The 26496-nt window shown below is 46.8% G+C and overlaps 1 protein-coding gene across 1 annotated transcript in view; it reads left to right on the top strand.

Moving 5' to 3' along the window:
- The window catches only part of LOC147117677 (F-actin-uncapping protein LRRC16A-like), a 494673-nt gene that overhangs the window by 237938 nt on the left and 230239 nt on the right, over positions 1–26496 (top strand). Inside the window, exon 12 of the mRNA XM_085989391.1 lies at positions 10695–10798. Coding sequence (XP_085845517.1) covers positions 10695–10798 — 104 coding nt within the window. The remainder of the gene's footprint in view (positions 1–10694; positions 10799–26496) is intronic.

Here is a 26496-nt window from a genome sequence, read left to right on the forward strand (position 1 = left end):
CTCTCTCTTCCCCCCAGTCGCGCTCTCTCTTCCCCCAGTCGCGCTCTCTCTTCCCCCCAGTCGCGCTCTCTCTTCCCCCCAGTCGCGCTCTCTCTTCCCCCCAGTCGCGCTCTCTCTTCCCCCCAGTCGCGCTCTCTCTTCCCCCCAGTCGCGCTCTCTCTTCCCCCCAGTCGCGCTCTCTCTTCCCCCCAGTCGCGCTCTCTCTTCCCCCCAGTCGCGCTCTCTCTTCCCCCCAGTCGCGCTCTCTCTTCCCCCCAGTCGCGCTCTCTCTTCCCCCCAGTCGCGCTCTCTCTCTTCCCCCCAGTCGCGCTCTCTCTTCCCCCCAGTCGCGCTCTCTCTTCCCCCCAGTCGCGCTCTCTCTTCCCCCCAGTCGCGCTCTCTCTTCCCCCCAGTCGCGCTCTCTCTTCCCCCCAGTCGCGCTCTCTCTTCCCCCCAGTCGCGCTCTCTCTTCCCCCCAGTCGCGCTCTCTCTTCCCCCCAGTCGCGCTCTCTCTTCCCCCCAGTCGCGCTCTCTCTTCCCCCCAGTCGCGCTCTCTCTTCCCCCCAGTCGCGCTCTCTCTTCCCCCCAGTCGCGCTCTCTCTTCCCCCCAGTCGCGCTCTCTCTTCCCCCCAGTCGCGCTCTCTCTTCCCCCCAGTCGCGCTCTCTCTTCCCCCCAGTCGCGCTCTCTCTTCCCCCCAGTCGCGCTCTCTCTTCCCCCCAGTCGCGCTCTCTCTTCCCCCCAGTCGCGCTCTCTCTTCCCCCCAGTCGCGCTCTCTCTTCCCCCCAGTCGCGCTCTCTCTTCCCCCCAGTCGCGCTCTCTCTTCCCCCAGTCGCGCTCTCTCTTCCCCCCAGTCGCGCTCTCTCTTCCCCCAGTCGCGCTCTCTCTTCCCCCCAGTCGCGCTCTCTCTTCCCCCCAGTCGCGCTCTCTCTTCCCCCAGTCGCGCTCTCTCTTCCCCCCAGTCGCGCTCTCTCTTCCCCCCAGTCGCGCTCTCTCTTCCCCCCAGTCGCGCTCTCTCTTCCCCCCAGTCGCGCTCTCTCTTCCCCCCAGTCGCGCTCTCTCTTCCCCCCAGTCGCGCTCTCTCTTCCCCCCAGTCGCGCTCTCTCTTCCCCCCAGTCGCGCTCTCTCTTCCCCCCAGTCGCGCTCTCTCTTCCCCCCAGTCGCGCTCTCTCTTCCCCCCAGTCGCGCTCTCTCTTCCCCCCAGTCGCGCTCTCTCTTCCCCCCAGTCGCGCTCTCTCTTCCCCCCAGTCGCGCTCTCTCTTCCCCCCAGTCGCGCTCTCTCTTCCCCCCAGTCGCGCTCTCTCTTCCCCCCAGTCGCGCTCTCTCTTCCCCCCAGTCGCGCTCTCTCTTCCCCCCAGTCGCGCTCTCTCTTCCCCCCAGTCGCGCTCTCTCTTCCCCCCAGTCGCGCTCTCTCTTCCCCCCAGTCGCGCTCTCTCTTCCCCCCAGTCGCGCTCTCTCTTCCCCCCAGTCGCGCTCTCTCTTCCCCCCAGTCGCGCTCTCTCTTCCCCCCAGTCGCGCTCTCTCTTCCCCCCAGTCGCGCTCTCTCTTCCCCCCAGTCGCGCTCTCTCTTCCCCCCAGTCGCGCTCTCTCTTCCCCCCAGTCGCGCTCTCTCTTCCCCCCAGTCGCGCTCTCTCTTCCCCCCAGTCGCGCTCTCTCTTCCCCCCAGTCGCGCTCTCTCTTCCCCCAGTCGCGCTCTCTCTTCTCCCCAGTCGCGCCCTCTCTTCTCCCCAGTCGCGCCCTCTCTTCTCCCCAGTCGCGCCCTCTCTTCTCCCCAGTCGCGCCCTCTCTTCTCCCCAGTCGCGCCCTCTCTTCTCCCCAGTCGCGCCCTCTCTTCTCCCCAGTCGCGCCCTCTCTTCTCCCCAGTCGCGCCCTCTCTTCTCCCCAGTCGCGCTCTCTCTTCTCCCCAGTCGCGCTCTCTCTTCTCCCCAGTCGCGCTCTCTCTTCTCCCCAGTCGCGCTCTCTCTTCTCCCCAGTCGCCCTCTCTCTTCCCCCCAGTCGCGCTCTCTGTCTCTCTCTTCCAACAACAACTTGCCCTCAAAAATCCCTCGGCACCGCCGGGCACTTCAGCTAGTATAAATAGTAAACGTGTAGTAAGAGGAGGGGTGGGGCCGATTAGAGACCAAAAATGAGACCGACGCATGTAGGCAGAGGGCATGGCTGAGGTACTAAATGAGTTAGTACCAGTATCAGTAATGGTAAACATAAAACTATCGGATTGTCGTAAAAACCCATCTGGATCACTAATGTCCTTTAGGGAAGGAAATCTGCCGTCCTTACCTGGCCTGGCCTATATGTGACTCCAGACCCACAGCAATATGGTTGACTCTTAATTGTCCTCTGAAATGACATAGCAAGTCACTTGGTTGTAACAAACCGCAACATCAGCAGGACAGACCCAACAAGGGTGGCAGTACTGTGGTATACAGTAAGGAAGGAGTGGCCCTGGGAGTCCTCAACATTGATTCCGGACACCATGAAGTCTCATGGCTTCAGGTTAAGCATGGGCAAGGAAACCTCCTGTTAATTATCACCTACCGCCCTCCCTTAGCTGATGAATCAGTTCTCCGCGATGTTGAACATCACTTGGAAAAAGCACTGAGAGTAGCAAGGGCACAGAATGTACTCTGGGTGGGGGACTTCAATGTCCATCACCAAGAATGGCTCGGTAGCACCACTACTGACCGAGCTGGCCGAGTCCTGAAGGACATAGCTGCCAGTCTGAGCCTGCGACAGGTGGTGAGAGAACTAATACGAGGGAAAAAGCTACTTGACCTCGTCCTCACCAATCTACCTGTCGCAGATGCATCTGTGCATGACAGTATTGGTATCAGTGACCACCGCACAGTCACTGTAGAGACGAAGTCCCATCTTCACACTGAGGATACCCTCCATCGTGTTGTGTGGCACTACCACCGTGCTAAATGGGATAGATTCAGTACAGATCTAGCAGCTCAAAACTAGGCATCCATGAGGTGCTGTTGGCCATCAGCAGAAGCAGAATTGTATTCCACCACAATCTGTAACCTCATGGCCTGGATTATCCCTCGCTCTACCATTACCATCAAGCCAGGGGACCAACCTTGGTTCAATCAGGAGTGTGGAAGAGCATGCCAGGAGCAGCACCAGGCACACATAAAAATGAGGTGCCAACCTGGGGAAGCTGCAACACAGGACTACATGCATGCTAAAAAGCAGAAACCGCATGCTAAAGACGGGGCTAAGCGATCCCACAATCATCGGATCAGATCAAAGCTCTGCAGTCCTGCCACATCCAATCGTGAATGGTCGTGGACCATTAAACAACTAATGGGGGGAGGAGGAGGCTCCATGAATATCCCCATCCTCAATGATGGTAGAGCCCAGCACGGTGACTGCAAAAGACAAGGCTGTAGTGTTTGCAACCATCTTCAGCCAGAAGTACCGAGTGGATGATCCATATCGGTCTCCTCCCGAGGTCCCCACCATCACAGAAGCCAGTTTTCAGCCAATTCGATTCACTCCACGTGATATCAAGAAACGGCTGAACGCACTGGATACAGCAAAGGCTATGGGCCCTGACAACATCCCAGCTGTCATGCTGAAGACTTGTGCTCCAGAACTAGCCGTGCCTCTAACCAAGCTGTTCCAGTACAGCTGCAACACTGACATCTATCCGACAATGTGGAAAACTGCCCAGGTATGTCCTGTCCACAAAAAACAAAACAAATCCAATCCGGCCAATTACCGCCTCATCAGTCTACTCTCAATCATCAGCAAAGTGATGGAAGGTGTCATCGACAGTACTATCAAGCGGCACTTACTCCCCAGTAACCTGCTCACTGATGCCCAGTTTGGGTTCCGCCAAGACCGTTTGGCTTCCGACCTCATTACAGCCTTGGTCCAAACATGGACAAAGGAGCTGAATTCCAGAGGTGAGGCGAGAGTGACTGCCCTTGACGTCAAGGCAGCATTTGACCAAGTGTGGCATCAAGGAGCCCTTGTAAACCTGAAGTCAATGGGAATCGGCGCGGGGGGGGGGGAAACTCTCCACTGGCTGGAGTCATACCTAGCCCAAATGAAGATGGTTGTGGTGGTTGGAGGTCAATCATCACAGCCCCAGGACATCACTGCAAGAGTTCCTCAGGGCAGTGTCCTAGGCCCAACCATCTTCAGCTGCTTCATCAATGACCTTCCCTCCAACATAATGTCAGAAATGGGGATGTTCGCTGATGACTGCACAGTGTTCAGCACCATTCACAACTCCTCAGATAATGAAGCAGTCCATGCCGCATGCAACAAGACCTGGACGACGTTCAGGCTTGGGTTGATAAGTAAGACAAAGGTCCTCTACCAACCTGACCCCGCCACACAGCACTGCTTCCTGATTATCAAAATCCACGACGAGGCCTTGGATAACGTGGACCACTTTCCATACCTCGGGAGCATACTGTCAACAAGGGCAGACGTCAATGACCAAGTCCAACACCGCCTTCAGTGTGCCAGTGCAGCCTTCAGTCACCTGAGGAAGAGAGTGTTTGAAGACCAGGACCTCAAACCCAGCACCAAGCTCATGATCTACAGAGCAGTAGTGATACCCGCCTTCCTGTATGCTTCAGAGACATGGAGCACAGGCTCGACGGGCCGAATGGCCTCCTACTGTGCTGTAACGATTTTATGATTCTATGATTCTACAAGCCCACTGTGGTCCCCATCAAGTATTTTTCATTATTATCAGTAACCCTCAGGTTCAATTTGTGCTTTTAAGACTGCGGCCATTTTATTACTTGGTAAACACTACCTGGTCTGTATTGTATTTATTATTAAATCTTGTTTCATTTGCTTATGAGTCTTTTTTTCTTGTTGACATTCTCCATCTGTTGGAGTGTTAAGTTCATGAATAGCACAAATGACAGTGAATAAGGATAATATTGCAATTGAAGATGTCAGCATCACATGATAACTGGTAGCATAGTAATCGGTTGCATGCAATTTTAAATTGGCAGGATGCAGGAAAATATTAACCTATTTTAACAAAAACAGATTGGTTTAATCATTTTCAAATTAGAATTTCAAATACCCTCGACTCCACCTTGAATTTTTTTATTTGAGATTTTGATGGGTGAATTATTTGATAAAGCCAAATGTATTGGGAATTGTTTAAAGCTTTTGGGTAGAAGGCCAGCTGTCACAATATAAACTCAATCTTTAAATTCTGTTACCTTTTTCAGTATGTCTGAAACACCCACATTATTAACGACTGTAGTTCAGAGGGTGTATTCCACTGACAAATGATTAGACAGCATTGGAGCTTCTGCCAACAGATTACTAATAATTAGCTGCCTGTCTGGTTATAATTTCAGCTATGTTGGCCCTGAATTTGCCGTCGGTATGACGGCGTACACTCAAGTGCGCTGTCATACCACCTTTGAAATTGACCGCAAGTTCAGGATTTTCACATGCGCAAAGGTTTATGCGACAGCCCATGAAAAGCATCCTAATCGAGTTTTATGGTTCCTGTCCAGAGGCCAGAAGCACTAACTATCTGCTACTATGCACTAAAGTATGAATAATTACTTTAATATCTATGCAATTTGGTTAAACTGTGCAAATCAAAATAACTTCAGTTTACTGTGTTAGGTAAAACTTCAGACTTGTTCATCTTACCAGTCCTTTTTATTTAAAACGAGTTGGGTTTTTTTCTAATAGTCAGCAATTTAAAAGCCGAAGCCTGGCATCAAATCATTTATCAAAACGAGTGCGAATCGAAGAAAGATGCTGAAGCCATCTGTTGGAAAGTGCCATGTGAACAGTAAAAATAAAACAAGGTCAGCTGCTCAGATGGACTTTCTGCAAAGCTTAATGCTGTCCCATAGGAGATTTCTATGTTTCCTGATTGGCTAAGAGTCAGGAAGTGAAAGGAGCACCGCCCCACGTGATCCCAGGAGCGCATAGGCACAACAGTGCACCCCTGGGATCCGTGGGCCATGACGCTGCGCACAACTCTACAGCATTTGAAAGCCAGCTTGGGGCTTTGCATGAGGTAAGTGCAGATTTTGTTCCGATGTCGGCGGCGTACTCCTTAGCTACGCCGCTGACCGCAACTCCAGGGCCATTGTTTAAAGCTGCCTTAATGTTGCGTTAAATCCGATTTCAATTTAGCTCTGATGATGTGGAATCTGTATGGGTAGAACTGAGAAATACCAAGGGGCAGAAAATGTTAGTGGCAGTGGTATACAGACCTCCAAACAGTAATGCGGAGGTTGGGGATGGCATTAAACGGGAAATTAGAGATGCGTGCAATAAGGGCACAGCAGTTACCATGGGTGACTTTAATCTACATATAGATTGGGCTAACCAAATTAGTAACAATACTGTGGAGGAGGAATTCCTGGAGTGTATACGGGATGGTTTCCTGGACCAATATGTCGAGGAACCAACTAGAGATCAGGCCATCTTAGACTGGGTATCTTGTAATGAGAAAGGATTAATTGGCAATCTTGTTGTGCGAGGCCCCTTGGGTCGAAGCAATCATAATATGATAGAATTCTTCATTAAGATGGAGAGTGAAGTAGTTGACTCAAAGACTAGGGTCCTGAATTTAAATAAAGGAAACTACGATGGAATGAGGCGTGAGTTGGGTAGGATTGATTGGGGAATGTTACTCAAAGGTTTGACGGTGGATAGGCAATGGCAAACATTCAAAGATCGCATGGATGAACTACAGAATTTGTTCATCGCAGTTTGGCATAAAAATAAAACAAAAAAGGTGACTCAACCGTGGCTAACAAGGGAAATTAGGGATAGCATAAGATCCAAGGAGAGGACATATAAATTGGCCAGAAAAAGCAGTAAACCTGAGGATTGGGAGCAGTTTAGGATTCAGCAAAGGAGGACAAAGGGATTAATTAAGAGGGGGAAAATAGAGTGAGAGTAAGCTTTCAGGGAACATAAAAACTGACTGTAAAAGCTTTTATAGATATGTGTGAAGAGAAAAAGATTGATGAAGTCAAGCGTAGGTCCCTTGCAGTCAGAATCAGGGGAATTTATAATGGGGAACAAAGAAATGGCAAACCAATTAATAAGTACATATTTTGGTTCTGTCTTCACAAAGGAGGACACAAATAACCTCCCAGAGATGTGGGGGAACATAGGGTCTAATGAGAGGGAGGAACTGAAAGAAATCAGCATTTGTAGGGAAATGGTGTTGGGGAAATTGACGGGATTGAAGGCCGATAAATCCCCAGGGCCTGATAATCTACATCCTAGGATACTTAAGGAAGTGGCCCTAGAAATAGTAGATGCATTGCTGGTCATCTTCCAAAATTTGATAGACTCTGGAGCAGTTCCCATGGATTGGAGGGTAGCTAATGTTACCCCACTATTCAGAAAAGGTGGTAGAGAGAAAACGGGGAATTACAGACCGGTAAGCCTGACATCGGTAGTGGGAAAAATGCTAAAGATGTAATAGCAGAGCACTTGGAAAACAGTGACATGGATTTACAAAAGGTAAATCGTGCTTGACGAATCTACTGGAATTTTTTGAGGATGTAACTGGTAAAATAGATAAGGGAGAACCAGTGGATGTGGTGTATTTGGACTTTCAGAAGGCTTTCGATAAGGTCCCGCATAGAGATTAGCGTGTAAAGTTAAGGCACATGGGATTGGGGGCAAGGTACTGACTTGGATAGAGAACTGGTTGGCAGACAGGAAGCAAAGAGTTGGAATAAACGGGTCTTTTTCCGAGTGGTAGGCAGTGACTAGTGGGGTACCGCAGGGATCGGTCCTAGGACCCCAGCTATTCACAATATATATAACTGATCTAGATGAGGGAACTAGATGTAATATCTCCAAGTTTGTAGACGACACAAAGCTGGGTGGGCGTGTGTGCTGTGAGGAGGATGCCGAGAAACTCCAGTATGATTTGGACAGTTTGGGTGATTGGGCAGAAGCATGGCAGATGCAGTATAATGTGGATAAATGTGAGGTTATCCACTTTGGTGGCAAAAACAGGAAGGCAGATTATTATCTGAACGGCAATAGATTGGGAGAAGGGGAAGTGCAACGAGACCTGGGTGTCCTTGTGCACCAGTCGCTGAAGGTAAGCATGCAGGTGCAGCAGGCTGTTAAGAAGGCAAATGGTATGTTGGCCTTCGTAGTGAGAGGGTTCGAGTACAGGAACAAGGATGTCTTGCTGCAGTTGTACAGGGCCTTGGTGAGACCACACCTTGAGTATGGTGTGCAGTTTTGGTCGCCTTATCTGAGGAAGGATGTTCTTGCCATGGAGGGAGTGCAGCGAAGATTCACCAGACTGATACCTGGGATGGCAGGAATGACGTATGAGGAGAGATTGGGTCGATTGGGCTTATACTCGCTGGAGTTTAGAAGAATGAGAGGGGATCTGATTGAAACTTATAAAATTCTAACAGGACTAGACAGACTAGATGCAGGAAGAATGTTCCCGATGGCCGGGAAGTCCAGAACCAGGGGTCACAGTCAAAGGATAAGGGGTAAGCCATTTAGGACAGAGATGAGGAGGAATTTCTTCACCCAGAGAGTGGTGAACCTGTGGAATTCTCTACCACAGAAGGCAGTGGAGGCCAATTCATTAAATATATTCAAGAAGGAGTTAGATATATTTCTTAAGGCTAAAGGGACCAAGGAATATGGGGAGAAGGCAGGGACAGGGTACTGAATTTGGATGATCAGCCATGATCTCATTGAATGGCGGAGCAGGCTCGAGGGGCCGAATTGCCTACTCCTGCTCCTATCTTCTATGTTTCAATGGCTCTGACTCCCAGTGTGAGGGTTGTAACCCAAAAATAAAGTTGCTGGGATTTGCTAAGGCTGGCAGCCCGGAAGACCACATCTTCCTGGCCTTTGGTCTCTATGTATCTTGGCTAGTTTACCTTTCGGTTACAACCTATAGAAACATAGAAGATAGGAGCAGGAGTGGTCCATTCGGCCCCTCAAGCCTGTTCCACCATTTAATGAGATCATGGCTGATCATCCAAATTCAGTACCCTGTCCCTGCTTTCTCCCCATATCCCTTGATCCCTTTAGCCTTAAGAAATATATCTAACTCCTTGAATATATTTAATGAATTGGCCTCCACTGCCTTCTGTGGTAGAGAATTCCACAGTTTCACCACTCTGGGTGAAGAAATTCCTCCTCATTTCTGTCCTAAATGGCTTACCCCTTATCCTTAGACTGTGACCCCTGGTTCTGGACTCCCACGCCATCGGGAACATCCTTCCTGCATCTAGTCTGTCTAGTCCTGTTAGAATTTTATAAGTTTCAATCAGATCCCCTCTCATTCTTCTAAACTCCAGCGAATATAAGCCCAATTGACCCAAACTCTCCTCATACGTCATTCCTGCCATATAAAGAAGAGCCAAACATTGGGAGGCAGCACCACTAGCACAATATAAAAGCTGCTTTTGAAAAATGGTACAAACAGGAACTTAGTTCAGAAATCTGGATTTTGGTAAGTCAGACTGCGAGATCATTTTAGTAGCTTCACCAAGCTCTTGAAGGAGAGCTTTCAGGCAGGGGTAAGAGCAATGAATGATGTCTACTTAACACTAGAACAGCTTCAAGTGTTGCCCTGGAGTGTTTACTCTACTGAAGTGTACAGGACTGAGGTGATGGGTAAATGTACTCAATCATTTTATTGAACTCTACACTAAAGCTTCCCTTTAAATTGGGATGCTTAGTACATGATTATATTAGTGCATAAATAAGACAATGTACAGAAATGTGGGACAGCTGTTTCTATCTGTGTTACATTAGTATGTAAGGATTTTACTGAGTTTTTTTATAAGATGCATATGTGGTGCCTGCTTTGAGTTCTTGACTGATGAATCACTTCTTTAATGTTGTGGAAGATCTTTTTAAAAATGCCTAAACCAGCTAAAAGAATCTTTCAAATTATTTAAAGAAAGCTGTAGATGATTTCTGGAAGAACAATAACAACTTGCATTTATATAGCACCTTTTTAATATAAAATGTCTCGGGCACTTGGCAAGTAAATAATGAAAATGGACACTGTGTCAAGAAAGGAGAGATTAACAATGATTGGCCAATGAGATGAGAATAATGGAGCACGTTGGATATATTGAACATGACTTTGGACTTGCGAAAGAAACACTGACGCAGCCAAGTACTGTGCACTTATAGAAGCATGCTGATGCTGATCTGTGGTAGTCTCTGCAGCCCAGAAACTATCCCTTGACACTGTTGAAATTAGATTTACATGAAAATTTGTAGCGTATATTTTAATCATGGATTTAATCTTGAGATTTTTAATGTTGCTATCCTTCTGCAACAATAATTTGATAATGGATTTTTTATTAAATTGCATTAAACTGGGTGTGACAATGCTAATTTAAGCGCTGTACGCTTAACCCCTAAAGGTTGTATGCTTAAAAAGTTTAACTAGTAAGTGTTCGGTCACACCAGAGTGCTGGATTAAATTGTATTAGAAAACATTTTCATTGCAGAATTATAAGTGCAAAAAGGTTTTTAAAAAAACAGTTGTAAAGTAGGGGCAGACTATACAGGATCATCAAGGTAAAAAAAAATTGTGCTAACTAGTTACTAATCCATTCCACAGCAAGCAAAGGGATGACCAACCCTGCCTATAGCTACATAAAACACTTGGTGTGAAATGTTCCAGGTATTTTGTGTCCAGTAGAAAATTTGGATAACTGTTTATTTTGTGTGCTCTGCTTTATTACAGGGGTGAACAGCCTTGCCCTGTCACTGAGTGCCAACCAACAAATTCCTAATTCCCTCACACACCTTGACCTCTCAGGGAACTTCCTCCGAGGAGATGACCTATCGGTATGTTGGATTTTATTTATTTTTTCATTCTCGGGATATGAGCATCGTTGGCAAAGCTGGCATTTATTGTCTATCCCTAGTTGCCCTTGAGAAAGTGATGGTGGCCTTCTTGAACCGCTGCAGTCCTTGTGGTGATGGTACTCCTACAATGCTGTTAGGTAGGGAGTTCGAGGATTTTGACTCAGCAACGATGAAAAATCATCAGTATATGTCCAAGTCAGGATGGTGTGTGGCTTGGAAGGAAACTTGAAGATGATGGTCTTCCCATGCACCAGCTGCCCTTGTCCTTCTAGGTGGTGGAGGTCATGGATTTGGGAGGTGCTGCCGAAGAAGCCTAAGTGATTTGCTTATCCTTACATTGTGATGATTTTTTCATTATTCATGTGTTGATTAAAACATTAATTCTATGCTGTGGCTATTTTTAATACCAATGTGCAATATGTTCTTCTCTTATGCAGTATAATTAAACTAGCATGGTGTTGGAATGCATGTGTGTTAATACGAGGAGTGTCGCAAATAAGGTTGACGCGCTACAGGTGCAAGTTGCCACATGGGTTATGACAGCGGCTATAACGGAGACCTGGCTTAAACATGGGCAGGAATGGGAAGTAAACATTCCTGGCTACAATACATTCAGGAGATATAGGGAAGGAAAATAAACAGGAGGGTGGGTGGCAGTATTGATCAAGGATAATATTGTAGTTCTTCAGAGGCATGATGTACTAGAGGGTTCAAAGACTGAATCTATTTGGTTAGAGTTAAGGAACAGAAAAGGAACTGTTACATTGCTGGGTGTTTACTATAGATCCTTAAATAGTGAGAAGGAGATAGAGGAGCAAATCTATAGGCAAATTTCAGAAAAATGTAAATATAATGGAGCAGTGATCTCGGGGACTTCAATTAACCTATTAGAGACTAGGGGAAAAAACAGAGTAAAGGCCAAGGAGAGTGAAGAATTACTAAAATATGTACAGGAGAACTTTCTTAATCAGTATGTTTCTAGCCCAACGTGGAAGGATCTACCCTAAACCTGATGGTTCAAGAAGGCCCACCACCACTTTCTCGAGGGCAAGGATGATCTTACTGAATGGCGGAGCAGGCTCGAGGGGCCGTATGGTCTACTCCTGCTCCTAATTCTTATATTCTTATGTGCTTATATAGCACCTTTAATGTAATAGAATGTGTCAAGGCGTTTTATAGGAGTGTTATCAAAAAATGTTTTGACACCGAGCCATATAAGGAGAAATTAGGGCAGTTGACCTAAAGCATGGTCGAAGAGGTAGGTTTTAAGGAGTGTCTTAAAGGAGGAAAGAGAAGTGGAGAGGCGGACAGATTTATGGAGGAATTCCAGAGCTTAGGACTTGATGCGCTATCAATTACTCATAAAAGACGGAGAGTTAGGAGAGTAACTAAAGGCTTTTATTAGCAAAGAACAGAGCATGTCTCTCGTGGTTGACTGGGTTCCAAGAAGGCAGGGGGCTGCAGGTCAATCACCTTTATACCTGGTGCCTGTGGGTGGAGCCAGCCGAGACATGTTGAGGCATGCATAGGTACAACAGTGTGCAACAACAACAACAACAGTGAATAACAATAACAGTGGTTTACCACAGGACTGAGGCAGCTGAACGCACAACCACCAATGGCGGAGCAGTTAAAATCGGGGATTTCAAAAGGCCAGAATAGGCGGAGCGCAGAGGTCTTGGGGGATTATAGGGCTGGAGGAGGTTACAGAGATAAGGAGGGGCGAGGCCATGGAGAGATTTGAATGCAAGGTTAAGAATTTTAAAATCAAGGCTTTGCTTAACTGGGAGCCAGTGGAGGTCAGCAAGCACAGGGTAGATGGGTGAGCGGGGCTTGGTGCGAGTTAGGAAACTGGTGTCAGAGTTTTGGATGACCTCAAGTTTATGGAGGGTAGAACTAGGGAGGCCGGGCAGGAGTGCGTTGGAATAGTCAAGTCTAGAGGTGTTAAAGCATAGATGAGGATTTCAGCAGCAGATAAGTTGAGGTAGGGGCAGAGGCCAATCTTCCCTACAATTTTATTCGGGCCTCGCGGGTCCTATAGAATGCTGTGAGACCGCGCAGCTTACAGGGAACGTTGACGTAGGCGGGCGATACTACGAAGGTGGAAATCGACGGTCTTACTGGTAGAATGGATATGAGGTAGGAAGCTCAATTCGTGATCAAATATGACTTGGTCAGCCTTAGACAGTTGCCGGGGAGAGAGTTCGAATCAGTGGAAAGGGAATGGAGTTTGTGGCGTGAACCGAAGACAATGGCTTCGGTCTTCCCGATATTTAATTGGAGAAAATCTCTGCTCATTCAGTGCTGGATGTCGGACAAGCAGTCTGACAGTATAGAGATGGTAGAGGGTTTGAGAAAGGTGGAGGAGAGGTATCATCAGCGTACATGTGAAAACTCACGTTGTCACTGGATGATGCCTCAGAGGGGCAGCATGTGGATGAAAAGTAAGAAAAAGTCAAGCAAAAATACTAGAGGGGAAATGAAAAATGTCTTTGCACAGAGGGTTGTTAAGATCTGAAACACACTACCTGAGCGCTGTGGAATCAGATTCCATAATAACTTTCAAAAGGCAATTGGACGTGTACTTGAAGAGGACTAATTTGCAGGGTTAAGTGGAAAAAGCTGGGCCGTGGGACGAAATTGGACAGCTGTTCCAAAGAGCTGGCAAAGACACAACAGGCTGAATAGCCTCCTTCTGTGCTGTAGGAATCTGTGGCCTAGAAATTCGGGGGTTTATCGCCACCCGTTATGGCCAGATTCAGGCAAAAAAATGGAGGCCCTTGCTCTTCCACCCGCGGCCGGTGGGTCCCGCAGCGGCCACCATTTTCGGATGGCCGGTAGCACTGCCAATGTCTGCGCTCACTAGGGATATGTAGATTATGCAGATTGTGATGTCAGTGAGTGTGCAACGCACACTTGATGCCCGATCTGCGAGTTCCAACTTTGCCGCTCCACTTACCGGCAAGCCTTAAGTGCAACGAGCTGACCAAGCATTGACAAGCAGGAAGGAGGCCCCAGCAGCGGTATTTAAAGGGAACATCAGCAACAACTTGCACCTGACATGTTTCTGCAGTTTGACTGGTTCTGTGCAAATCCAGCAGCTTTATTAACTTCTTTCAAGGTTCTAAGTTAACAGGGAGTGTTGTTGCAAGTGGAGAACGCCCTCATTCTTATTTAAAGGCTTCTGCTCACAACACTTGCTCACAGTCATGGGGGTCTATTGGCAATCCCCCTCACGCTCGACTAACTTAGGGAGAGGGAGCGGAGGCAACAAAGAAGAGGAGAAGATGCGCACAGAGGGAGGAGGAGGAGGGCTCTCAGCAGGAGGCCTTACCCACCTAGGGACTTCCAACAGCATTTCTCTTGCATCCACTTAAGCGAGGAGCAGTGTCTTTGGAGGCTCCACTTCAGCCAGGAGGTGGTCACAGAACTCTGCCACCTCCTGCAACCAGACCTGCAGCTTCAGAGCTGGGCGACCACGGCTCTCCCAGTGGCAGTCAAGGTCACTACGGCCCTCAATTTCTTCGCCAGCGGATCCTCCCAGTCTGCAGCAGGAGACATAGCTAACATCTCCCAGTTCGCCATCCATCGCTGCATCCGGGACGTCACTGAGGTTCTCTACACCAGGAGAAGGGACTACATTTTCTTCTCTCTGAGCAGAGAGAAGCAGGATGAGCTTGCATGTGGCTTTGCCAGGATAGCGGGCTTCCCCATGGTGCAGGGTGCCATCGACTGCACCAACGTGGCTTTGCGGGCGCTGCATAAAAATCCTGAGATCTTTTGTAATCGCAAAGGCTACCACTCGCTTAATGTGCAGTTGGTGTGCGACCATGCCCAGCACTTCGTGATGGTCAATGTCCGCTATCCTGGCAACAGCCACGATGCCTTCATCCTGCGTCAGTCTGGTGTGCCAGCAATCTTTCAGCCACCACTTGAAACTCAGATGGCTTTGTAGGATGATCTCGAGCAGCTCTAGCCTTAGAAGACCTGACTGGACTGTACCACCGCGGCATGGGTGGCAGCAGTCTGGGCTGATGGGCAGCGGCAAGGGCAATGGCGGAGTGGCAGTGGTGGGAACAGGAATGCTGTCATCCTGAGTGAGGATCGCAGGGTTCTGCTTCACTGACCCACTCCCACTCCCCCGGGGGGTGGGGGGCGCCTCAGCATTCCTAGCAATCTGTTGGAGGGCAGATTGCTGGGCTGCTGCAACACCCTGCAAGCCCCAGTCAACACTGGTAAACCCAGCCACGATGGGAGCAGTCTGAGCTTGGGTGGCAGCAAGCTGAGACTGCAGGACAGCGGTTTGTGCTTCCGCTGCAGCACTAAGACGTTGGGTCGCTTCTGCCTGTGCTGCAATGGAAGCTGCGACATCGCCCATCACACGCACCATCATGCCTGGGTCGACACGGTCTCTTTGGGAATTTTCCATCATTTCCAGCCTGGAAATCCTGGGCTCCAAGCTCTGCGCAAAGCCCCGCCCAAAGTTGGAGGCAGACTCCTCCATGCTCCTTGACATTGCCAAGAGGCTCTCCGGCAGCCTTCACTCACCTTGACCTGCTGTGTGAGGTCATTAAACTTCTTTTGGCGCTGGATGGCTGACCTTGGGACCACCGTGCTTGCGGTCACTTAGGCGGCTATCTCCTGCCAGAGCCTTCGAGATGTGTGTGGCGAGGGCTTCCTGCCAGTCTGCAGGAAGAGGACAGCCCGCCTCCTCTCCACGGCCATGACCCGTGCCTCAAGAGCCGCATATGAGAAACTGCAGGCTCTCTCCCTGTGCTGAGGCTCAGCCATGTGCTTCCACTGCTGCCTTCTTTCAGGTGAAGTTGTAAATGGATTGACAATGAGGTGCTGTAGCATCAATGCACTTTAAATACTGAAGAAAGCCTGTGCCAAACATGACTGGGAATTAGACTGGACCCAATATTGGCCCACCTGTTGAGCGGTAAGCCAATGACCAGTGGTTTTAGTGCTGAGATCAAGACTATAATTATGTTAATGAGGACTGAGCACAAATTTTGCGTGCTACCTAGACCATTTTGACCTGCCACAGCTTAACATTGTTTGGTCTTAAAACTGCCCGTTTTGTGGCCATATCCAATTTCTAGGCCCATGATTCTATAACTCTATGGTAAACTGAAGTGCAATACCAACATTAAAGAGTTTCTTTTTGTACAGGCTGGAAGAGTTGAATTCATTGTATGTGCTACAGAAATAAGCTTCAATGGGCCAAATGGATTTTATCATCCTTCACTAGTCACGTATTAAGTTTTGCTGGAGGGGAAGATCAGTTATACATGTATTTTAAACTATGAAACTGGGAAAAGCTAACTAGCACCTTCCAAAAAATCTAAACGCAAAAATAATGTACAGCTAAAAAAAAAACCTTAATAAAGGTCTATGGCCACTATTTTAAGGATGACTGAATAAGTTAAATTCTTTTTATTATCATTTTGGGATTTTCATAGGTGTTTTTGGGATCGCATTCTGCATTTCAGTTTGTTTTTCTGTGAAAACTGAAACCCAGTGGACTCGCATATCAAAATAAGTAATTACAATGGAATGTATACGTGTCATGACTTAAGTTGCAGTTGTACCAGTATTCCATTAGTTGTATTATATAGGGAAGTACACAGAAGTGAATTGAATTTTTGCATTGGCAAATTTGGAAAAATGTTAATGTGGAAATGAACTCTGGTGGTGAAAATTTTATTTTCTAGAGGATCTGAGGGCATGACCCCTCTGGACGTTTTGATTTTTGGCACTTTATTTGGTGCACTTTCCAACTTTTTCAAGTGTAGCTTGGTGTATTCTTTACCTTGTCTGATTTTCTGTTCTTTCGCTGTGCTTTGTCTCTTCCATGTATATTTAAGAAATTTTGTCCAGCTCTTTGAAATTCAGCATAATCCTATTTTTTTTGCCACTTTCCACATATGTGTGCATTTGTCAGATTGGGTGCAGTAATTGGGGATAATTAATTGTTGACTATGATAAATCAAGATGAATGAAGACATTAAACTCTTGAAACTTTTGTATTACTGTACATGTCTTGTAACAACTCTGCGAAGATTAGCAAACTATGGAGGAAAAGTAAACTGCAATTTGTACCCTCCCTGTCCTATATAATTTTGGACTATACTCTGGCCCGGATTTTACGGTCAGTGGCAAACGCACAACACCAGCCGTTCATTACACTAACACTTGCCCACAGATTTTCTGAGGGCTTTTGCACTGCGACTTGTAATATATAGAGAGCAAAAACAGCATGGCACACTCTACAGGGGATCTGGTACCTGTGTGAACAAGGCAAGCAATGGTGTGTCTCCTTAACCAATCAGATTGAAGAATCCTTACTGAGACACGCAGACCTAGAAATTCATTAAGGCGCTGCCAGCTTTGCGCCCAGTTAACGCCTAAAGAGTGATTTTGCGCCAGAAATGAGTTTGCGCAGATATTCAGCGCAGCGGTATTGGCGGCGGTAGCCGTTAGCGCTGCGCCGGCACCGATGACGTCATCGGTGTGCGCAGTGACCCGGTTCCGCCCCGAAACCGGCCCGATCCCCATATTTAGTTGCGGCCGCCTCCTCCGAAGCGGCCGCAAACAGCGACCAGAAAACAGGGCCGTCCTGCTGCCTTAGTGGGGCGCTTTAAAGCGGAAGGTGCGGCCGGCCGCTTTTTCGGCGGCCGCCTGCCCGCACCTCCTTCCCCGGCCTCCTCCAGCCCCACCACCCCCCCCCCCCCGCGGCATTGCCGGCTGCTTTCCGCGAGCCCGGCACTTCTCCGTGGTGCCGGGCTCATTTGCCGGCACTATCCAGCGGCGATCTCCCCGTTGCAGGCAGCTCCCCCTTAAGAGAAGGAGGAGGCCTGCAGTACTGCAGCCTGCCGCTCCGCAGCGGCTGGCGCAGCGGCGCCAAGAGCGCTGATATTCAGTGTCAGCGCCCCAAGCGGAGGCGGGCACACCCTGGTATAGCGCCCGGTTCCGAATTGGGGCGCTAACGATGAATATCTGACGATCGCTATAGGCTTCCCGCCCAGCGCTAACTTTTGGGTGCTAGCCAGCTGGCGGGGCCATAGTGAATTTCTAGGCCGCAGAGTCTAAACCAGGAAGTGTAAATTAGAATATTTAATTCAATGCCAAATCATGTACAGAAAGTGAAATAAAGAGAGGGAAAGAAAGATGGGACTAAGAGAGATATAAGAGACAAAGAAAAAGTTTTAAAAAAAAGTTTCTTTAAATTTTTTAATTCTCCAACAATAATTAAAATCTGAAGGACTGAGACTCCACACCTTTAAAAGTAAAATTTTGAGTGCCAGAGATGTTGTTTGGCAGTAATAAAGACTTATCACGCCATTAAAAATTCCCTTAAACTCGAATGGACAAGTCCTAACTTTTTTGGTGTGTTTAGTGGGTATCTATAACACGTAAGTACTGCAAATTCATACCCTTCCATGTATGTGAATGCCGAATCGCTCGGTGAGATACTGTTACAGCAAAGCTTCTAGAGGAGCAGGGCAACTGGGACAGCAACTTATGATTTCCACGTTTAACTCTGCATGTGCAGTTGCAGGAATTTCCTGTCTGATTTACTACTTCATAACGGTGAGCACTGATAGTCTCACGGTTATTTCTACCAGAAAATCTGGGCCTTTGTGATATTTCACTATGAACAATGTAACACCAGCAACTTTTGGCAATGCTTGTCTGTCTAATCAGAGAGGTAGTGGGGGAGAATGGTTGTTTGTGAAGGGCCATTTCTCAACTGAGTGTTCAGATTGAAATATATATATATTATATACTATATATATAGCAAAAGCAGAATGAGTATTAAAAAGAGTTTATGCAAAGTCTGTTATTCCCCATCCCAAACAAAAGTAAAAAAGATTTGGTTATAGTGGCCTTTGGCATAAAAATGACTAACTTAACAACTTGGGTTATAAACGTGTCCATTGAAGAGGAAGAAGGCCTTTGCTGTGAATGCTTACATTTATTTTACATTTTATTTTTCACTCTGCAGCTAGCACTATCACAGCAGTGCTCATCTGCAGCAATTTTAGAAATTTTGATTCTTCATATTGGGGAAGCTTTACCTCCCCATCGAAAAATTAAACATTAAACTCTTGGCCCTTAATTGGCTTTCAGAAATTCTTGTCTATATAATGTCATTGCAGTGTTGTTATTGGTGCAGATTAGAGAGAGAAGTGGATGAAGTCACCTTGAAAATGATAAAGGGCAGTGCATGCTATTTAAAGGAGCACTATCACATTGATGGGGGAGGGGGTTTGATAGTAAGTCTCTTATTATCACAAAGCTATTGAAAGCCTTGTCAGGATACAGTGTCACAGGTGATGTGTTGGTTGCCGCACAGACTTTTACAAAATGTTACTAATTTTTTTTAACTTTTTTTTATAAAACGATGATTAAAATAAATCTGTAGCAGAAGATAGTCCCAGGGACTGTTTAATTTGTCACATAATACATTGAGCATTATCTCTTCCACATGTGCAGAAAAACATCACGCACGTGCAAAAGAAATAAAGCAGTGTATTTTGGGGCGGTTTAAGGGCTATTTAAAATGTCAGAGATTCAGCAAGCTTTTGAGGGCAAGGTTGAATGGAAGCTGGATACATGACGTGTGCAAAACCTGGCATATGCTAATTATGATATGTGTTGTTTATCTGTTGTGTAAATGGATCTCAGTATGGAGATACATGTTAGAAATGTGTACTAGTGTTCATTATCATCACAGGGATTATAACCTCTGCGTGCGTCCATTGAATTTTGTAACAACTTGTCTTTGCATAGTATTTTGGTCTTAGTGAAGATGCTTCAAAAGGTGGAGCCCAGATCCAAGCAAGAGAATGAGGAGGACTAAGGGGAATAGCTGAAAGCATGGTTAAAGATGTAGGTTTTAAGGAGACTTTTGAGAAAGATGCAGCCGGGAAGAAGGTTTTAGGAAAAGAAGTCCAGAGTGTGGGGATGAGGTGGCAGAAGACTGATGGTGTAAAGGAGTGAGATGGGGATAGCACAGTGATCTAGAGTTAGAAAAGCAGAGGGTGTGGGCTGGCATGTAGAGCGTAGAGGAGGAGGAAGAGCAGTGCAGTGAGACCATGAAAGGATTCTAACAGCTGAGGAACAGGGAACCAGAATAATACGTGAACAGGGTTTAATGCAGGTTTGGATGTAGGTGGTGGATTTCTGGGTGAGTTGAAGCTTATGTAGGTTAGTGCTCATGAAACCAGTGAGAAAACATTGGAAAAGTTGAGCTTGGATGAGATTAATGTGTCAGTTAGAATTTCATCAGCAGTGAGGATGGGTTAGAGATAGACCCAGGTGATATTACAGAGATTGAATTAAGTAATTCTGGTGATGAACTAGATTTAGGCTTTGAAGTTCAACTCCGGTTTGTGCACCATTGATTGAGAAAGGGTATAGAATTGGGGGTAAGATGTGAAGTTTTGGCAAAAGCTGAGTGGGATGGGATTTTTTTACGCGTGTTAAGTTGCAGAAAGTTATGGTTCATCTAAGACTTGATGTCAGCCAAGCAGTCGGATGGCACAGTTGTGGAATTGTGGGTTGGTGGTGGAGAGGTAAAGCTGCATATCACAGTATTGCCAACACTTGCGATTCCATCGTGAGACACGCAGATTTGGAGTGAAATAAAGCTTCACTCGCAGTGGAACGCCTGACTCTCTGGATTTTTTGGGGGAAACAAATATTTAGATTTGCGCATGCGCAAAAAATACCAGGTTTAGAGGGCTTTTCATAATGAACAATTGAACGAGCGAGCCATCTCCTCCCTCCGAGCGGTGGGAGCCACACTCGGCTTCCTCCCCTCCGGCCCCGGCTGATGATGGTCCCTGTTGCATTGATTGGATTAATGACCTTGGACGCCTTGCTCCTCCTTCTGCCAAGAGATCTTGCGATAAAAGTTCTAAAAAGCTAATTTTACTAAGCTGAGATGTGATTTAGCCAAAGTGGATTGGAGACAGAAACCTGAAGGTAAATCAGTGTCAGAGCAGTGGGAGGCATTCAAGGAGGAGATGGTGAGGGTTCAGAGCAAGTATGTTCCCTTGAAGAAAAAGGGTGGGACTAACAAATCTAGAGCTCCCTGGATGTTAAGGGGCATACAGGGAAAGATAAAGAAAAAAAGGGAAACTTATGACTGATACCGAGGGCTCAATACTGCAGAAAGCTGAGAGGAGTATAGAAAGTGCAGGGGTGAAATTAAAAAGGAAATTAGGAAAACAAAGAGAGGGCATGAAAAAATATTGGCACGTAAAATCAAGGAAAACCCAATGATGTTTTATAAATACATTAAGAGCAAGAGGATAACTAAAGTAAGAGTAGAGCCTATTAGGGACCATAAAGGTAACCTGTGTGTGGAGATGGAAGACATGGGTATGGTTCTTAATGAATTCTTTGCGTCTGTTTTCACAAAAGAGAGGGGCGATGCAGAAATTGCAATCAGGGAGGAGGAGTGTGAAATATTAGATGAAATAAACATGGTGAAAGAGGAAGTAGTATTTAGGGGTTTAGCATCTTTGAAAGTGGATAAATCCCCAGGCCCAGATGAAATGTATCCCAGACTGTTAAGAGATGTAAGAGAGGAAATAGCAGAGGTTCTGACCATCATTTTCAAATCCTCTCTGGCTACAGGTGTGGTTCCGGAGGACTGCTAACATGGTACCATTGTTTAAAAATGGAGAAAGGGATAGACTGAATAATTACAGGCCAGTCAGCCTAACCTTGGTGGTGGGAAAATTATTGGAAAAATTTCTGAGTGACAGGATAAATCTTCATTTAGAAAGACATGGATTGATCAGGGACAGTTAGCATGGATTTGTTAAGGAAAGGTCGTGCCTGACTAACTTGATTGAATTTTTTGAGGAGATAACAAGGAGGGTAGATGAGGGTAGTGCGTTTGATGTAGTCTATATGGATTTTAGCAAGGCTTTTGATAAGGTCCCGCCTGGCAGACTGGTCACGAAAGTAAAGCCCATGGAATCCAAGGCAAAGTGGCAAGTTGGATTCAAAATTGGCTCAGAGGCAGGAAACAAAGGGTAATGGTCGAAGGGTGTTTTTGTGACTGGAAGGCTGTTTCCAGTGGGGTTCTGCAGGGCACAGTACTGGGTCCTTTGCTTTTTGTGGTATATATCAATGATTTGGACTTGAATGTTGGAAGTATGATTAAGAAGTTTGCAGATGATACAAAAATTGGCCGTGTGGTTGATAATGAAGAAGAAAGCTGTAGACTGCGGGAAGATATCAGTGGACTGGCCAGGAGGTGGGCAGAACAGTGGCAAATGGAATTCAACTTGGGAGAAGTGTGAAGTAATGCATTTGGGGAGGGCTAACGAGGCAAGGGAATCCACTGTAAATGGTAGGACACTGAAGTGCAGAGGATCAGAGGGACCTTGGAGTGCATGTCCACAGATCCCTGAAGGTAGCAGGACAGGTAGATAAGGTGGTTAAGAAGGCATTCGGGATACTTACCTTTATTAGCCGAGGCATAGAATACAAGAGCAGGGAGGTTATGCTTGAACTGCATAAAACACTAGTTAGGCTTCAGCTAGAATACTGCGTGCATTTCTGGTCACCACATCACAGGAAGGATGTGATTGCACTAGAGGGGGCGCGAGGAGATGTACAAGGATGTTGCCTGGGCTGGGAATTTTAGCTATGAGGAAAGATTGGATAGGCTGGGGTTGTTTTCTTTGGAACAGAGGAGGCTGAGGGGAGACTTGACTGAGGTGTATAAAATTATGAGGGGCCTAGATAGAGTGGATAGGAAGGACCTATTTCCCTTAGCAGAGGGTTCCATAACCAGGGGGCATAGATTTAAAGTAATTGGTAGGAGGTTTAGAGGGGATTTGGGGAGAAATGTTTTCACCCAGAGGGTGGTGGGGGTCTGGAACTCACTGCCTGAAAGGGTGGTAGAGGCAGAAACCCTCATCACATTTAAAAAGTACTTGGATATGCACTTGAAGTGCCATAACCTACAAGGCTACGGACTATGTGCTGGAAAGTGGGATTAGGCTGGATAGCTCTTTGTCGGCTGGCACGGACAAGATGGGCCGAATGGCCTCCTTCTGTGCTGTAAATTTCTATGATTCTATGGTATCTTGCCCCTCCTGCGGGTTTGCCATGGTACTGGAGACGCAGCGCGAAGCGGTTGGAGCACGAGATGGGGAATGAAGGAGCCGAGGATGGTCGAACAGAAGAACTCCATCGTAAAACGTATTTTGTGGTCAGAGTCTGGACTACGGCTCGCTGGAGGGGGGAATGTCACACTGCTTCGGTTTGATATCGCATCAAGTGTAAATCCAGTGCGAGACCATACCAGGTTGGGCAGGGTTCTGTTGAGTCTTCGGAGCACTTATTAAACCTATTTGACCTTAATTGAAATGTTTAGAGATCCAGGATTCTCCCTTCTGTGCTCTCGGAACATTTAAGGGATAAATCCACTGCTCGAACTACAACTTGCTAAATTACGATCTCCCAGCCTGTAGCTTTCCATCCATGGGCAAATCCACGGGCTTGGAGTGTACAATGTGCTAAGGAGTGATGCATCCGTGAATTTCTCACTGTACAGAGAGCGTTCCTTGCTTGCATGTATCTAGGCATGTGCTGGGCTCTGTGCTAAACAGGACAGTTACATTCCAGCGAGGTGGGAGCCAAGAAACATGAACAGAGTTCTACCTGGCAGGAACCTGAACTGCAACAAGCAGTGTCAGATTAGTCTCAGATCAGTAGCCACGGTGTAAAGGCTTCCCTGATCATGGTTGGTCAGCTTTTTACATAATTATAGCTTTTTTCTTTAAAATCACCTGCATGTTCTGCCTGATGCTGGCTCCCAGGCTGGTCTAAGGTCTTGCCCAACACTGAAATTCAGGCAGCGATCCAGGAAATTTTGGGAATGGATAAACAATTGACAGGCTGTGTGCTATTCTGTGCTCCCTGCTGGGAGCCCAGGGTCGCAGGATCAGTCATTATCTTGACTGTGTTGTGGAAAAGGTTGCCAACCCTCCAGGATTGCCCTGGCGTCTCCAGGAATTTAGATTAATTTCTGTGACACTGCTGCGAGCAACCTGGGAGAAAAATCATTACAAAAATTGTCTTTTTTCATTTTCTTCAAAAAGCAAAGACTATGTTTGACTGGTGGTTGTTTTGGGCACCAGGCAAGGTGATAATGGGTAGGATTTTTAAAAAGTTTTTTGAAAAGCATTTTCAGATGCAGTAATGTAGTTTTTGTAAAGAGCTGTGCCCTGTTAGAGATCAAATAAAACCACTAATGAGGTTTATAAATGAACTGTCAATCTATATTGGTTTATGTTTGGAAAAAAAAAGCAACTCATGATTTCTTGCCAAATCTCATGATTTTTAAGAGTTTGTCGCATGATTTATGAGACGGTGGGGTTAGAATTACTGAAGCCATTAGTATACAGGAAACTTTCGATTTACCGGCACCTAAATAACCGGAAATCTCGGTTAACCGGCAAAATTCAGGAGTAGGTTCATACTTCATATTACTTGCCTTCCTCCATCTGTTGCTGTGCAAGGGTGTGGCTGCAGCTGTTGCTAAGCTACAGAGACGCTTGTAACTTGTGGTCATTGTTGCTTAGCAACAGGTTCAGAACAGAGTTTGTTGCTTTATACGGAGCGCTCAGCTCTCGTATCTTTTACTATAGCGCTCGGTGATCCGGAATTTTTGATGAACCGGGCCCCGTCGGTGCCGGATAAAAAAAAGTTTCCTGTATATATGTAAACTGACTCCTTCTTCTTAGGCAGTCCCTCGGAACCGAGGATGACTTGCTTCCACACTAAAAATGAGTTCTCAGGTGACTGATGAGTCCAGTGCGGGACCTACAGTCTCTGTCACAGGTGGGGCAGACGGTGGTTGAAGGGGTGGGTGGGTGGGTGCTTGGGTTAACGTGCGCTCCTTCCGCTGTTTGTGCTTGGCTTCCGCTTGCTCCCGGAGAAGAGACTCGAGGTGTTCGGCGCCTTCCCGTATGCTTCTCCTCCACTTTGTGCGGTCTTGGGCCAGGGATTCCCAGAAGTCAGTGGGGATGTTGCACTTTTTCAAGGAGGCTTTGAGGGTGTCCTTGAAGCGTTTCCTCTGCCCACCTGGGGCTCTCTTGCCGTGTCAGAGCTCCGATTAGAGCACTTGTTTTGGGAGTCTCGTATCGGGCATGCGGACGATGTGGCCCGTCCATCGGAGCTGATCGAGCGTGGTCAAAGCTTCGATGCTGGGGATGTTGGCCTGAGCGAGAAAACTGACATTGGTGCGCCTATCCTGCCAATGGATTTGCAGGATTTTGCCGAGGCAGTGTTGGTGGTACCTCTCCAGTGCTTTGAGGTACCTGCTGTACATGGTCCATGTCTCTGAAGCATACAGGAGGGCGGGAATCACTACTGCTCTGTAGACCATGAGCTTGGTGCTGGGTTTGAGGTCCTGGTCTTCAAACACACTCTTCCTCAGGCGACCGAAGTCTGCAGTGGCACACTGAAGGCAGTGTTGGACTTCGTCATCGACGTCTGACCTGGTTGACAGTAGGCTCCCAAAGTATGGAAAGTGGTCCACATTATCCAAGGCCTCGTTGGGGATTTTGATAATCGGGGGGCAGTACTGTGTGGCGGGGGCAGGTTGGTAGAGGACCTTTGTCTTATGGATGTTTAGTGTAAGGCCCATGCTCCCGTACGCTTCGGTGAAGGTGTTGACGATGGTTTGTAGTTCGACCTCCCAAGTGTGCGCAGACCCAATCGTCGTCTGCATACTGTAATTTGATGACAGAGGATGAGACGACCTTAGATCTGGACTGGAGGCGACGGAGGTTGAACAGTTTCCCATTTGTTCTGTAGATGGATAAGAGGGGGAAAATCCACACTAAGTTTAAAAAGTGAAAAAAGACCAGAAGGACATATAGGCAGGGTAGGGACAGTTACCCTGCAAAGAGTTCTGTACAGGACTACATGTAGCATAAGAAATAAAACAACTGAGTTAGAAGTACAAATTCAGTTTAATGAATGGTAGCCATTACAGAGACCTGGCTACAACCTGAGCATGATTGGGTGCTAAATATTCCAGGCTATAGGATCTTTAGGATGGGCAGTGAAATTGGGAAAGAGAGGGAAGTAGCAATACTGATAAAGGACACAATTACTGCAGTAGAAAGAAGGGATTTTAGTATGGGTGATTGGGCAGTCGAAACACTATGGGAAGAATTAAGCAACAGCAAATGATGCAAGACTCTGGTAGGAGTTGCATACACACCTCCTGATAGTAGTGACATAGTGGGAGGATAAATATGGAGATCAAGAAAGCATGTCGCAAAAACAATGTGGTTATAAGAGAGTTTAATTTTCACAGATTGAGAAAAGCAGAACAGCTCAAGTAAAGGCAATTCATTTTTAGAATGTATTCAAGACTGTGTTCTAGAACAACATGTTTTAGAACCGACCAGGGAAAAGGCCGTACTGGATTTAGTGATGAGCAACGAACCAGAATAAGTTAACAATTTGACTTGCAAATAGTGATCATAATGTGATTGAATTTGATATTAGGTTGGAGTGAGAAGGGAGAGTCACAAACCACGGTGTTACATTTAAGTAAGATAAACTTCAAATGAATGAGAAATAAATTGAGTGCAGTAAACTGGGCTAAATTGTTAATGGTTAAACCC

Source organism: Somniosus microcephalus, chromosome 5 (genome assembly GCF_052327205.1).
Source record: "Somniosus microcephalus isolate GS21.2 chromosome 5, FLI_Smic_1.0, whole genome shotgun sequence".
NCBI lineage: Eukaryota > Metazoa > Chordata > Chondrichthyes > Squaliformes > Somniosidae > Somniosus > Somniosus microcephalus.